At 32.8% G+C, this 16,794-nt stretch overlaps 1 protein-coding gene across 5 annotated transcripts in view; it reads right to left on the bottom strand.

The window, feature by feature from the left end:
- Positions 1-6,083: 6,083 nt before the first annotated feature.
- LOC115220891 (allatostatin-A receptor) overlaps positions 6,084-16,794 on the bottom strand; it is a 356,256-nt gene continuing 345,545 nt past the window's right edge. For all 5 annotated transcript variants that reach the window (XM_036510477.1, XM_029791086.2, XM_029791085.2 and 2 more), the window contains one exon: positions 6,084-7,677. In XM_036510477.1, coding sequence (XP_036366370.1) covers positions 6,512-7,618 — 1,107 coding nt within the window. In that variant the 5' untranslated portion in view covers positions 7,619-7,677 and the 3' untranslated portion in view covers positions 6,084-6,511. The remainder of the gene's footprint in view (positions 7,678-16,794) is intronic.

The following is a 16,794-nucleotide window of genomic DNA, read 5'->3' as shown; positions in this document are numbered from 1 at the left end:
GCTGCAGGGCAGAATAACAGAATAAGAAGCTTCTCTCGGTGCAGACGTAACTGTAACGTTAGTATTTATTCTCTGACGATCTGCAAACGGACAGAATGTGTCGACGCAGCAACAACATTAGATATGTTAACCGCTCCTTCCAGAGCACCACTGCAGCAGTTACTTAACACCCGGAGCCGATGAAATGAGAATGAAAGATCCCAAGATAACGCTCCTAATAGTCATAACCTAATGTCTTGCGAGGTGACACGGTATGGAGGAGAGAGTGTGTGCAAGGCCGTCGCCGAAATTCAAAAATTACAAAAAAAACAACATTAAATACGTCCTAGAGGAGCAATTTCCATCCTCAATGAAACCTAGGCGATATGAGCCACGGAAAATTAATTGAATCTTGGACCGCCATGCAAATCACTGTCGTAAGACATCTTTCTAATCAAAATTAAACAGCAAACATGTTATCTGAAGCGCATGATGTGTAGATTTGAAATGAAGGGTAGGATATAAGATACTGCAAAGTATTGTTAACACAAACACCTAATTAAAGCAAACTAGCATTTTATCAAAGAACACATGGGAATTCTCGAGATGATGTGGTGAATTTTGAGTCTAGTTTTAACAGTGAGCATCATCACGTTCACATGTGCGAGTGTGTGGCTGTGAGGTAACCAGTTGCTTCCCAACCACATGGTTCCGGGTTTAGTCCCACTGAATGGCATGTGGGCGGACAAGTGTATTCTGCTACAACCTCGAGCCGACAGCTCTATTTAACAATGATCTTCAATATTGAATGTGTTAATGTTTTCTATGAGGTTGTTGAACTACACTCGTATGAATGATTATTATAATTTTTTTGTACAAAACCTTTGTTTAAAGATATGGATCTTGAATACAAGTAACGTAGAATCATTTTTAGTAGTATAATAGTTTTGTCATCATCATCATCATCATCATCATCATCACCACTACCACCACCACTACCAGCTTCAACATCATCATCATCAACATCATTACTGCTACGCTCTGAGTTCAAATTCCGCCGAGGTAGACTTTGCCTTTCATCCTTTCGGGTCGATGAAATAATTACCAGTTACGCGCCCTTCCCCCGCAAATTTTCAGGGCCTTGTGCCTAGTGTAGAAATAATGATAATAATGTTAATAATAATAATAATAATAATAATAAAAATAAAAATAATAATAATGATAATAATAATAATAATAATTATTATTATTATTATTAATATTATTATTAATATTATTATTATTATTATTATTATTATTATTATTATTAATATTAGTATTATTATTATTATCATCATTATTACTAGTTGTAGTAGTAGTGGTAGTAGTAGTAGTAGTAGTAGTAGTAGTAGTAGTAGTAGTAGTAGTAGTAGTAGTAGCAATAGCAGTAGTATTATTAATATTTTAATATTTTTCGTATAATGAAGACGATCATCATCGTTATCTTCATCTTCATCATCGTACTGACCTTCTCATCATGACTGAATTTTCTAAACATAATTTCTGAATTGTCGTTTTAGGTGCTCATAATCACATGCTTTATGAGTGTCTGTGGTTTATTCATGTCTGAAGCACTAAGTTTGGTTGTTATTAATAGGAATGGAAATATTTTGTCTTTTCTGTGCAAGACATCAACGTCGTACCCTCTATCAATTTACTGCTATTAGAAATAGTCATTCTCGTGCTCATTACTTTTAATTGAATGTTTTCTTCCTCGCTTTAGCAATAAACTGAAGTCTACAATATAAGCCATGTACCTTTAAAATTTTGCTTAGAGCATCTAGGTTTCCGGTAATCCATCTCAGAAGTGACTAGGCTCGACGTTGCTTAACTTCGGTGATTAGACGAACGAGATGGTGGAGCATGGCTTAGTGATTGTGGAGCTGGACTCACGAATCTATGATTGTGCTTTCGATTCCTGGACCGGGCGATGCGTTATGGTTTGAGTAAAACACTTCATTTGCTGTTGTCCTAGTCCACTCACCTGGTGAAAGTGTATACTCCTGTGATGGGCCGGCATCCAATCCAGGAAAAAATAAACAGGTCTCAGAAACCGGTAATTGGCCCTAAGAGTGATATGAAATAACCAGTTTTAAATGTTTGATGAATATTTCATTTAAAGTCGAAAGATGATCGCTGTGTTAAATTCAACAGTAAAATATATATTGATAGAGTATTCAGTTCCTTTTAATATTTAGAAAAAAATTATATGTTATAAAAATTATTTGAAACAGGTGTCAAGTAAATAAAATTATATAATATGGATATTCTCCATTAATTTTGCAGGAATTCATAGTGTATCAGAAAATTGATTTCAGTTGCGAAATTATTACTCTCAGTCGATTCATTTCTTGAATTAACAAAGATTTTCATGTTTGAAGCGTTGACTAATTTGCTACCAGTCAATTTATGCTCATCATCCATATACCTTCCTCGAGTGAACTCGATTCTCAGTTATAACAATTTTAAAATCCTTATTATGATTAATAATAATAATAATAATAATAATAATAATAATAATAATAATAATAATAATAATAATAATAATAACAACAACAACAACAATAAAAAGAATGATAATGATAATAATTATACTAGTTTCCCGACTGATACTTATTTTTTGATCACCAACAATAATGAAGACAAAGTCGATCTTTGCAGCATTTCAACTCACAATTTAAAGCAAGAAGAAAAGCCGATAATCCATTCTGAAATAGGTGCAGAGCCTGGAATCTCACATCGGAGATTTCGTTGATACTATCAATTCCATGTCTTGACAAATCCTTTATCTTATTGACAACGAAAAGTCTCAAGGAAAAGTTGACCTCAGAAAAATTGTTAACTAACACAATACAACGGAAGAAATGCTTTGAAGTATTTCTGCATTCTACCAACTCAGGACACATCGCACAGAATTTAACGAAATGAGTAAGTCGATTACAACGTCCTCAGTACTTGACAGATATTTTATTTTACCATTTTTTTTGTCGATATAAAAGTATCGGTCAAATACCGGGATCGATATAATGGCCTGCCTCTTTTCACTAAATTCTAGTTTTTTTGCCTAGATTAGAAATAGTTGCTTTTGTTGTTGTTGTTTTTGTTATTATTATTATTATTATTATTATTATTATTATTATTATTATTATTATTATTATTATTATTATTATTATTATTTTTATTATCATTATTATTATTATCTTCTTTCAATTTTGTTTCCATTTCTTGTCGAGAGTTTTCCGAACACCTAGGGCAAGGAAACTCACTGTATACATCGCTATGTCAGTCATTATTATTATTATTATTGTTATGGAGTGAGAGAGCAGTGCATATCATCAAAGTGACACTAGGGTAAAATATACGAAGCCCAGTATACCCATCATGACTACCCTATTATTATTATTATTATTATTATTATTATTATTATTATTATTATTATTATTATTATTATTATTAATAATATACATTTATTTATATATAATTATATAATTTCGTATTTCCACATTATTATACTTTATCGAAAAATAAAATAGATTTGTAAACTCATATATTATTACCACGCATCGTTTCTGCCGCGTTTCTATTGGTTTTGTTTTAAGTCGTGTACATTATTTAAACGAAATTTGTTTCATTCCCAAAGAAATAACATGAGAACCCCTAAGCATGTTACCCAATTAAAAAGTGTCTCAACAGGAAAGTCAAACACAAACAGTCACAATATATCTTCTATCTGCTATTAACGCATAAAGACAGTGACACGTACTAGAGGTCAGGATTTATCTGACTTTCTAAGTTTAAAACAGTTCAAGAGTAACAATATTATACAAATAGCAATAAATAATATGATTTACTACAGCGCGGAAATAGAAAAGTAATCGAACATCCCATCTTACAAATTTACACGTTTTAAAAGAGAAAGATAAACTCAAAGTTGTCAAGAAATATAATTTCGCTGGAATTCTTTAATATTTTCTTACAAAGTGATTTGGCTTAAGGGAAAGGTGACTATACAACACTTCAGATATATATATATATATATATATATATATATATATATATATATATAGATATATATATATATATATATATATATATATACATACATAAATATATATATATATACATATATATATTTATATATATATACACACACACATACATATATATGAATATATATATACATATATATATATATATATTATATATATATATATATATATATATATATATATATATATATTCATATATATATACATATATATATAGATGAGTAGATAGATATAGATACATATGTGTTATGTATTTGTATATATTAGGAAATAACAAAATTTTTATATATGCAAATATTAGTTCTTATACACAAACGTTAACCAAGCGTCTGTCAACTCTTTAATTTATACTAAGTTTCATTGTAAATTTTAAATGAATTCATGAAATACATATAAACATGAATATATATAATCATGAACAGCAAAAATCAACGCAGCTATAAATCTCTAATTCTATTTTCAATATTTATTTTTCATTTAAATATTTATGTATGAAAATATTACATTGCCTATAACGATAGATTTTAGATTAACATAATCTAAAATTGCCTAATTCAGTATGACGTTAAATATATCCTACCGACTTTCTTTAGAATCTAACTTCAACATATCTCATTTAACTCGTTCAGTATTGATACTGATGAATAAGAAATAAAAGAGAAGTTTACCTAAAATATGCAACACTGGTAGGAAACGGAAACCGGAAAGTTAAAATAAATTGTGCAACATATGCACTAAAGCGAAAATCCGTAAACAATAATTATTACTACGAGCCGTAAAAATTAACTAATGCCCAAATAGCTGTATTATTTCATCAACATAAAAAAAACATAACATAAATCGATAAGTGCAAAGAGTGTATGCACCTAGAAATGGAACGAAATATTCATAACAATGGCAGATGTGATATTCATCGTATGAATTTAAATGTTGATAGACCGTTTGATGCAGACAACTCACGAATATTGTACAGAAGACTTGATTATCCAGAACAGGCATTTACCTGCCTGGGCCAGAAGATGATTAAATTATTTGCGATGATAACGTTTATGAGCACATTCACCCACATATATGAGTAACCGTACGTATGTATGTATAGGCAAATATATGCAGAGATACAGAAGAATGTGCATATATATATATATATATGTATGTATACTTGTAAAACAGGGATACAATTCTTTCATTGGCCAACACACACACACGCACATATATATATATATATATATATATATATTATGGTATCACATTCAAGTGATACCATAATAACATAAACGCGGCTCTATCTCCATACTGCAAATATATAAATGCCTACATAATGTAAATAATCATGACACACATACACACAGAGGCATATATAGATATATAAATATATGAACATATATAATTATTATATATATATATATATATATTAGGAAATAACTGTATATTCATATATATATAAATATACATACAAACATATATATGGGTATGTTTTTAAACTGACGAATATCCTTATCGGTCGGTGAGATTTTTCGTCAACAAGAAAATGTAGCGCGGGCGAGAACCACCGAATTTTTATATATACGTTTAATAAGTATCGCACAAAGATATACCTGGTAATCAAAACCGGTATATGCATATGTGCATACGTACGAACTTCTACGCACATACCTGTATAGACACACACGCATCTCCCCCACAAGCCCCTGCCCCCCCCACATACATATACACATATACATATTTTGCATACATAATACATACCTACATACATATGTAAGGATATATGTACATACTTAATCTTATCTTATGTTTCAAAAATGTCACATCAATATACATATCTAAATATTTAAATGTAATCATATGATACAATTTATACGAATTTGTTTGTATGTAGTTTGTAATTATGTAAGTACAATAATATTAAAATGACACACAAGTAATTTCATATAATACAGAATCATGAAATCAATATAAACTGAGATGAATATTTTAAAGTCTATGGTGATTTGTAATAAAAACAATTTCACATTAATCTGGAGTGTTTCTCCATGATTTTCTGGAGTAGAAATTTATTATAGTTAGCAATAATATTATTGAGAGGGACTTTAAAATTTTGGTCAGCTAAGCCGGAGTGTCCGATGATATAGCTAACCATAATGTCAAAGCACCTGTCAAAACTCTTCCTCTTAAAGAATAATAACCAGCCATCACCGTCCCATTTGTTTGTCATTTTCATGTCTTCTAGCTAGATTATAGAGAATATTGTTACAAATCGGACATGCCATGCACACTCATATATACACACTGCACTTATATTCATACATATAAACACATTCGTTCTTCTGCTAGCAGAAGTATATTTAGAACTAGCTTCTAAAAAGCTCTAATTATATCATCATTTACTCATCTAGTTCACTATACCGCAGTTAGTGAGTAATGTTTTACAGTAAATTCTGCTTTTTTTATACAGCTTCGGATTTTCTTGTTGACATACTTCCCCGTATTTGCGTTCGTTCATAGTCGTACGTACTGAGCGCTGGAGAGGAGCAACATAGAAGCTTTCGAAAACTTTTCCTAAAATTATCGGATAAGAAGGCATAAAGTATTGGATTCATACAACTATTGGCGTATGCGAAGCAGTTGGCTATAAGATGAATCCAGAAGTTTGTGGCATTCGCGGCATAAACTCCAGCACTGTGAAGCATGAATATAATTTGGATTGGCAACCAGCAAATAGCAAAGAGAATCACAACTATAACTATCATACGTGTGACCCTCTTTTTTGATCTTATACTTTCTGCTGACTGATTGCGCGGGGTTATTCCAAAGAGAAGGCGCCTAAGCATGAAACCATATAGAATGCATACTAATGTTAATGGGATGACGTAACCTGCAACAAAAAATGCAACATAGAATATAATGTTCAACATTGGATCTTCGGAAGCAGCAGTGTTCACGCATGACTGACGTTGTTCTCCGTGATATACGTAGACCAGAAGGTCAAATTGGATTAACAGTGGTGCATTTGCTGCCAAGATGATCACCCAAACAATTATTACCATTATTAAACAGTTCTTTTCTGTCCGTATAGTCATCGACCTGATAGGGTGTACCACCGCTAGATACCGGTCGAATGACATCAGCACGAGTGTATAGACACTAGCGTAAGCGCACACATATGTCAAATACTGCATTATTTTACACCAAACTCTGCCAAACGGCCACCGAGGTATTACATATTTAGCTGCTGTAAATGGCACACAAAAGACGATAAAACATAAATCAGCCAAGGCTAGACTAAATATGAGGATATTTGTGGTATTCACCATTCTTTTGTTTGAAATAATGACGATGATAACCAAAAGGTTACCGATGAAACCAACTGTGACGATTACTCCGAACACAATTGGAACAATTATCTTTAGTAATCTTTCTGCAAAATTATTTTCTATATTCGTCGTATTGCCAAACGAGTTTCCGCTGCTGTCGTTGTGATACATAATCATCCATACTGTCTCCTCACTGCTGTTCACGAATAGATTAGGCGCTGTTGACTCATACCAATTCATTGTGTATTCTCTCTTATTCAAAATCCATCAATTTATCATTTTCATTTTATGTTAGTTTTCTGAAATAAAATAGAACAAAATATAATTATTCATTGCACGCAAGTATAAATTTATTTAACATACAAAAGAAAATAAAAATAAATATAAGTCAATTTCAATTGCCATAGACAGTCCCTCAACAAGATAACACAGCAAATATTTGACATACCTATTTGCTACAAGAAAACAACAGGTAGTTAACAATGATATTTTCTTCCTTTTATTTGTACTGGAGGTAAGTAATTAGGATTCATTAGACTAAAGTAGTTTCGCCTATCCCATAAGCACCTTCAATTGCGACTGAGAGTGCAGAAGCCTCTATATTGCTAGAAATAAGAGTAAAAAACTCTTAACGCTGTAAGAAAAACGTAATATATATAATGATATATATATATTTCATGGAACTCATAACTTTGCCTCGATGTAACAAACAAAATTATTTTATTTCGCTCTTATTAGCATTTCACTTCAATTATGCGAATGAATCTTTACGGAAATTGTCAAAAATATTAGTGCGTTGCCACTCAACATATTCCCAGTACTACATACGTGTTGCTCATTGACATGAACAATGTGAAACCTCGCAGCAAAATGATGTAATAATTCATGAAACGTTAAATAGTTAATATTCGATTAATTTCTTTCGAAATGTTTGTTGTTCCTAATCAAATTTAAAATGTCATAACACTTCCTTTATATGCCAGATTACAACTCGCACATTTTCGGCTCTAGACTAAATATTTCTAATCGTCATTATTCAGCTGACATTTTAAATCAACTTTTCAACTCATGTTTTTTTCTCATCGATAGTTCTCAGATACATATTCCTCTTCTTATCTTTTGTTGTGTTTGGAAGTTGTCTTACATTTGACAGTATTTTAATTTGTGTCACATGGAATTTATATAGAGAAATGATGAAAATGACGTTCCCTTTGCTCTTTAATAGTTTTACCTTTCCCAGAATTGGTTATATAAGGAAAATCTTGCAGTTAAGTTGTGTAATCAAGCATATTCGTAACCATAATGCGATGAAAATTCGACCATTCTCTATTAACTCATTCTTCAGACTAATTGGTCCCGAATTACATTATCAAAAATATGCATATATAAGGTGGTAATGGGGTTGAAGGAAAATCTGTCAGCTTCAGGATCCTACATTGATGCATTTCCTAGCACGTTGATCTAAGTTCATGCGCAATACGACGTTAATTATTCATATCCTATTTTCTGTCTCCTCAATCATACAGAAAATATTTTTTTCGAAATTTCAGTCTAAGTCTCTTATATAAATTTCAGTAAGAATACAATGCTAAACAGACGTTTTTATAAATGTGTATCAAGTAAGTATTCCACGAGCAAATATATAAAAAAGCAACGAGAAATATGGAAATGATTTGAAATATGAATTTATCAAAATATATTGGTTCATTTACTGTGAGAGCTTTCGAGAAAAACATTTTGATTCATTACTATATCAAAATCTTTCGATGAGGGAATTCTGTACAAATGCATCATAATTTAAAATTCGTAAACTAACAACGGTGTCATTTTGTGTTGCAATATTCCAACATTGTTGCAAATTTTTCATGAATGCAAACCTTCAGAAAATAAGGAGTACGTAGGCGCAGGAGTGGATGTGTGGTAAGTAGATTGCTTACCAGCCACATGGCTCTGAGTTCATTCTCATTGCATGGCACCTTGGGCAGGTGTCTTTTATTATAGCCTCGGGCCGACCAAAGCCTTGTGAGTAGATTTGGTAGACGGAAGCTGAAAGAAGCCCACTGTATTTATATACATATATATATTTATATATATCTATGTATGTATGTGTGTGTATATGTATGTGTGTGTATATGTATGTGTGTCAGTGTTTATCCCCCCAACATCGCTTGACAACCGATGCTAGTGTGTTTAAGTCCCCGTAACATAGCGGTTCGGCAAAATATACCAATAGAATAGGTACTAGGCTTACAAAGAATAAATCTGGGTCGATTTGCTCGACTAAAGTCGGTGCCCCAGCATAGCCGCAGTCGAATGACTGAAACAAGTAAAAGAGTAAAAAGAGTAAAGAGTTCTGATAGTGAATATACTCGGGAATCAACATGCAAATAATTATAATGACTACTTCCATGTACTCAAATCAAAAGATATTCATATAACGGAATATTACATAATATATGGTTCGGTGCCCCCTTGAAAAGTTTTCCCGAATGGTCAATATATTAACATAAAGTAAGCAGGACTGGCTGTGTGGTAAGTAGCTTGCTTACCAACCATATGGTGGGTGTCCTAGCATATGTGCTGCTTCTTTTATCTTTCGTATTTTTCAGTGGTTTCCACTGTCTATTATTATGGGAAAATGGAGACCACATATCCCTGTGGGATGAAGTTTAAATAATAGACAGAGAACACCACTGGAATATACGAAAACTAAAAGAAGCAGCACATATTCTAGGGCACAACAACCCCCTAAGCAGGCTGAGTGCAGATATGAGTAGCATATGGAAACCGGTATTAAGGAAGGCTAGGAAAATATTAGACTTATAAACCTTAAAATTCACTCCATATAGCGTATTAGTTATAAGCGCAAGGTACTAAAACCAAGATTCCTAGTTCGATTCTAAGTAGTGACCTGAACTATAACAACAACAACAAAAATAATTATAATAATAATGATAACATCGAAAAATACATTAGGGATGAGAAGCCAGGTTCGAAATTTCCCCAAGACACCTGAACAAGGGTGGAAGGTGTGTCAGCCGAAACGTTGTGTTAACAACAAACCAGATGGGGACAAATATTCCTCAAATGTAAATAACGTAAATAATGTACATAATTTCTCATCACTTAAATATAGAACTGAAAGATGAAATTGATTGGAATAGAACCAGGCAATGGCTGCAGAAAGGAGACTTAAAATGGCCCACTGAGGCATTAGTGGGAAGCGCACAAAAACAAGCCCTCAGAACAAACTGTTCCAAATATCACATTGATAAAAGCGCTGCCGCGCCACAGTGTTGTCTGTGAATGGAGAATGTATAATTAATATTGTTAGTGAGTGCTGTAAGCTCGCAAAACGGGAATACCAAAGGAGACACAACAATGTGGCCAGATATGTCCACAAGCTTTTGTATGGTAAAGTAATCGTCGAGAGAGCCGAACAATGGTATGAACATAAGTCAGAGGGAGTAATGGAAAACGAACATTACAGAATACTATGGAATTTCGACAGAGAGCGAAAGTAATAGACGTTGCAATAGCATGTGATTCGAGGGTGAAATATAACAGTAAAGTGTGACAAATACCGGCCACTGCAGGACGAGATAGAATGTTATGGGAAATGAAGAAAGAAATGGTGATACCGGTGGTAACTGGAAAATTAGGAGCAGCTCCCAAGAGCTTTGTAAAGCATATTAAAAATATGGAGGCTGCTGTCAGGCTGCAGCTGATCCGCAAAACAGCATTGTTGGATACAGCTCGCATTCCAAGGAGAGTAATGTTTCTTTGAGTCACAGGAGAAGGCACTACATGAAACCCTTGGTGATTTGTTATTGCCTGCTTTCAAGTAAAGAAGAACGGGTAATCAAGAATTGTCCGAGAGACTTTCATAATAATAATAATAATAATAATAATAATAATAATAATAATGATAATAATAATAATAATAATGATAATAATTATAATAATAATAATAATAATAATAATAATAATAATAATAATAATAATAATAATAATAATAATATAATAATAATTGTAAAAAGAATCAGGTTGTTTAAATGAGATGTAATCTCCGCTATTACGTCACTATCGCATCTTGACGCCTTTTTTTCATCGGCAGTGAAAAAAAGATAGACATAATTCGACCCCTACTATATTGGTTTATACACTCACATATATCCCCCCACCACACACTCAAACACCACAAACACACATATATAGTAGGATAAGAAATAGATAGTCTTTGGTACACTATTTTATGTTTTATTTATATTTCCTGAGCGCCATACTAATACAATTGTTTGTTTGTATTCCACCTGCCTTCGTGTTTGGTTATTTCCGTAAACCTGCCTTCGTCTTTTGTCTATTTTCATAAAGCTTCCCGTTATATATATATATATACATACATATACATATAGTAGAATAAGAAAATGTATATATATATATATATATGAGCGGTTTGCGGAATAACTCAAGTCTCCTCTTCCTGTAACCCTCCTCCCCTATCCATCCACTTCCACCCCACCCATTCCTTACACCCACTCCCGCCCTCAGCCTAACCCACACTCCACCCTTCCTTTCCACATTCTTGCCTCTCCTACATCCCAACGCCACTACATCACCACACCACACACCACAACACTACATAACATCACACCACCATGCACACACTAGAACTGACCACTTTCCAGAACCACACCTTCATCCACACACCTACACATGCAAACATGCACACGTTAAGATCACCAGCCCTCTTCCACACGCACATACATGCCCTATTATACACACGCACGCGCACCTTCGTTTTGGGATCACCACTACTTTATTATTTCCCCTTCCTCCTAGCTCTCCTGTGTGATCCCTTTGATTGGCGTTCGCCATGCTAGATCGCTAGCCACTACATATTATTTATTTTCTTTCCTTGTTTCCGTCTGTGTTCCTTTCTGTGGAAGAGCGTAGGCACGAAACTTTAAAAACTTTTTCACTTCCCGAGCGTTGGACTAATACATCTGTTTGTTGCCTACACCACCTGTTTTCGTCTTTTGTATTTTTTGTGAATTCTCCCTTTATATATATATATATATATATATATATATACAAAAAGCAATAAAGATTCAAGTTAATTTAAATGAATTTACTTGAATATGGTACCTAACTTAGATGCACCAAAACAAACTATACGGTTTTAACAATACAGTAATGTGGGGTGATTATAAACGAGAAAAAAGCATGTTATGTTACTTAATTATCTACATTACTTCATGAGTGTAGCCTCAACCACTAGGATGTCTAGAGAACTCACATGTATTTTAGCTGATGCATACGGGACACGTTTATATGCTGCAATTTTTGCAACTTTTAATAAAGCCTGTCCTTGTATGAAACGATTGTACTAAAAACCTATCCATTCTTGTTGCTTTTTTCTCGCGTATATATATATATATATATATATATATATATTATATATATATATGAGAAGTGGAAAATGGAAACAAATTTACAAGAGGTTCAAATCCTTAAATCCTTAAAAATGTTTTAGCCCGAAGGCCGCGGCCATGCTGGGGCACCACCGCTGATATTTAAATTATTTATATCACCGATATATATGTTTCGATGGATACATTAATATTAATCCGGGCGAAAAAGAAGGTGGTATACAGTATCAATCTCTTCAGGGTTGAGTTTATAAGTACGTGTTCATTAATAAACCATGTTTAAAAATGTAAAAATTATACTATATAATATTTAATATTATAAAAAACAAAAATTTGATAGAGAGCTCTAGTAATTTTTAAAATACTATTAAGAAGTTTGACGTCATAAATCGTGAGAGGAAGCGAAGAAAGGACGAAACAAAATTAATACGAATGGATGAACGAATAAATAGAAAATGAAATGACAAATGGATAGAAACGATGAAGGAAAGAATGGACTGTGATAACTAAATAGAATACAGTTAAAAATACAGATCTTAGGCAAAGCACAGCAGGTATTATTTGAAATAACTTAAAAGTGCTTATGTGACATTAGGCTACTCTGGTGTCTATTTCTCCCGGTCGTACCTTCAAAATTAAACATGTATATATGTATATATATATATATATAATATATATATTATATATATATATATATATATATATATATATATATATTTATTATATAGAAGGAGCTTCTACAGGACTAGTACTGTTTCATTCAAGAGAAATCTTCAGGAAGTGCTTCCTGAAGATTTCTCTTGAATGAAACAGTACTAGTCCTGTAGAAGCTCCTTCTATATAATAAATTAATTTTACTCTGCTATGTATTGAGTACCTTACTTACTGTGGTTAACCCCGGATCAACCCGGGACCTACATATATATAATATATATTATATATATATATATATATGGGCGCCATGATAGATCGTTCGCTCCTACACGCATTTATTTCTCTCCTTGTTTTTTTCTGTGTATCTTTCTGTCGAAGAGCGTAGGCTCGAAACGTAAAAGACTTGTTCTATGTCTATTCTTGAGCGCCATACTAATACGTTTGTTTGTTTGTACTCCACCTGCCTTCGTCTTTTGTTTATTTTCGTAAACCTTCGCGTTATATATATATATATATATATATATATATATGTGTGTGTGTGTGTGTGTGTGTGTGTGTGTGTGTGTGTGTGTATGTGTGTGTGTATGTATGTATATATTCTCAGCCCCACCCCCCAAAAAAATGTAAAAATGAATATCACTATATCAGTTCGTAAAAATATGTTGCTCATAGAAAACTTTAGTCGCCAGTAGAAATGTTCTCATTGTCGAACGTCTCAGATGAAAATATATAAAAGCAAGAAAAATTTGCACTATGCAAACATGCTTGAAAAAATATATCTAACATGAAAGATACTGTCAGTATTTCATGATATCAATAAAGAACAATGGTAAACAACCTGAAATATACTGCAGTAAAAACAGCATAACAAATACTGGAAAGCTCAGAATCAAACACCCACTGTAGTATAAGCTCCTTGTAAAATAGAAACGCATGTACAGTTATGAAATGTCGTGTCAGTCAATTCGACTCTTGGACGAAACGGTTTTTTCTTGAATCTAAATAGGAATGGAGCGCCACTGCAAACGAGGATAAAGATAACAACTGCAAAACATGAACAATAGATGATTTCAATAATAACGAAAGGTATCTCAAATGGTACATATGTTGCTTGTCAATATATGTATATTACTTGTCGGCGATAATGCTGCATGTTTGGAATAACAACATAAAAAAAAGAATATAATTTCCAAAATAACTGAGTGGATCCATTAAAGATTTATAATGCTCAGCTACTGAGCAGTTGTGACATAGCCTAAGCTATAGACGAAGAAAGAACTTTCTGAGAGGGGATTAAGAGAAAGCCTTTCACTTGATAAACACACAAGAGCAGTATAAATATTGTCTTTGAATAACATAGCCAAATAACAAGCTGATTTTTCAAGTAGGCCAATAATAATTAGCCGACAGTGCGCATTAAAATGTCATACAGAGAATTATAAAAATAATTCCGCTTAATAAAGTGTCTTCCTTTCTTTCTTTCTCACTTCATTTCATTCATTTTTCTTTCTTTCTTTCTCACTATATCTCACTTTATGCATCTCATGCTCTGTCTCTCTCAGTCTCTCTCTCACTTCATCACTTGCAACTTACAAGCAACACGGCATTCATATATATTTAGCTTTTGTAGAATGTGTTCTGGTACAAACCCACAGAAAATCATGGAATCACTCGTTGGGTGTTGCAGAACAGTACCAACTGAGACGTTTGAGAAATACTTTGTTGTTCCTGTTGATGAAGCGATGTGGATAAACGAACCCAGGCAAACTTGAAGACAATAAATTACTGAACGCCTCTAGTACCATATTTTGTAGAATGGATAGCATAATTCACACAAATACACACTTTTGATCTAAGTAGCATATCTGAGTAGAAACAGAACATGAAAATAAAAAAAAATAAAAAATTTATAGCAAGGATTTTGGAGCTGCAGAAAAATCTATTCTTCAACGTATTCTTAATATATATCTTTGCAGTGCCAATAAGTCTGTTAGCAATACTAAACAATGATGCAAGTAATATAATTATTTCACTCAGAATAAATCATTTGGAATGAAACGTTTTCATATACAGGATGGTTATATTTACCTTAAATAGACAATTTTCTACAAATCGTATACTTTCGTAATATATCTAATGTTGGACTACAACGAAGTAGATATAAAGGAAAATTATATGCCGATAGCATTTGCAAATATGACAAAAAGTGTATTTTGATTATTTTACACAACTAAAAAAACAAAGAGAAACAGTTACTCCCTAAACTACAGATGTGATGCGGGCATACAAATCATAATGACAGACATATGGAAAAAGGCAGATGCTATGAAAACGATTAAACGTTAGAAATTATTCGAAAAATGTCACGAATACATATGATGTAAAGGCATACTAACAAATAATTTCAGGGAAGCAAGAACAGCATAAACTTGGTTAATAATATCAAAGTGAAATTAATGAGGATAAAAAAAAAAGATTTAACAATTTTGGCGGAGACCTACCAGTTACATATAACGAAGAGCCATACATGATGTAACTGCTAAGTAGATGAAGGCCGTAAAGGAAGAATCAATTACCTTATCTAGCAGCCAGGTTTTAGCCAAATATATGTAGATATACGTGGTTGTATATTTGTATTTGCTTACGCAACAAATATACACGCATACGTACGCGCAAACCCACACACCACCATGCACACAAACGCGCATTCGTATACGCAAGAACACACACATACATATAAGCACGCTCACATAAGCACGTACACACACTTTAGCAATATATACCTGCATGACAGTTTTATAGCTGCACACTGGAAATTAAGCTGTCAACCTAGAGCACTAACTTAAGTTATAAAATATATCCGAGAATGAGAAAGTAACTATACCTACAGGTATACGAAATATTATGGACAATGTTATTTCAAATCATCTATATATCGCCAATGGCCAATAGAAAACTCTGTGCCTTCATTCATATCTTAGATGCTTAAATGACAGTATAACTTCTACAGATATTGAAAAATAAAGAAATTCTATCAAAATTTTAAGAGTAAGTATAAGCAAAGTGCGTGAAAATGAGAAGTGAAACCGAAAATAAGCATCATAAAATGTGACTGACAGTAGATATGATAAATCTGAAGTGTGAATGACAATAAATATAATAAATCCGAAGACTTTCGCTCATATACATCAGGCACAAGCGGATTATTAGACAGTCCACACATATTAGATGCAATAGCTTCAGTAGAAAATACAAAACCCAAACAAAATATTGCGCATACTCAAGTCTTATCGAGCTGCGGTCAGTTGTGTAGTGAAATGACAAACACAA

Source organism: Octopus sinensis, linkage group LG17, assembly GCF_006345805.1.
Source record: "Octopus sinensis linkage group LG17, ASM634580v1, whole genome shotgun sequence".
Taxonomy (NCBI): domain Eukaryota; kingdom Metazoa; phylum Mollusca; class Cephalopoda; order Octopoda; family Octopodidae; genus Octopus; species Octopus sinensis.
This window is presented reverse-complemented; position numbering and strand designations above follow the sequence as displayed.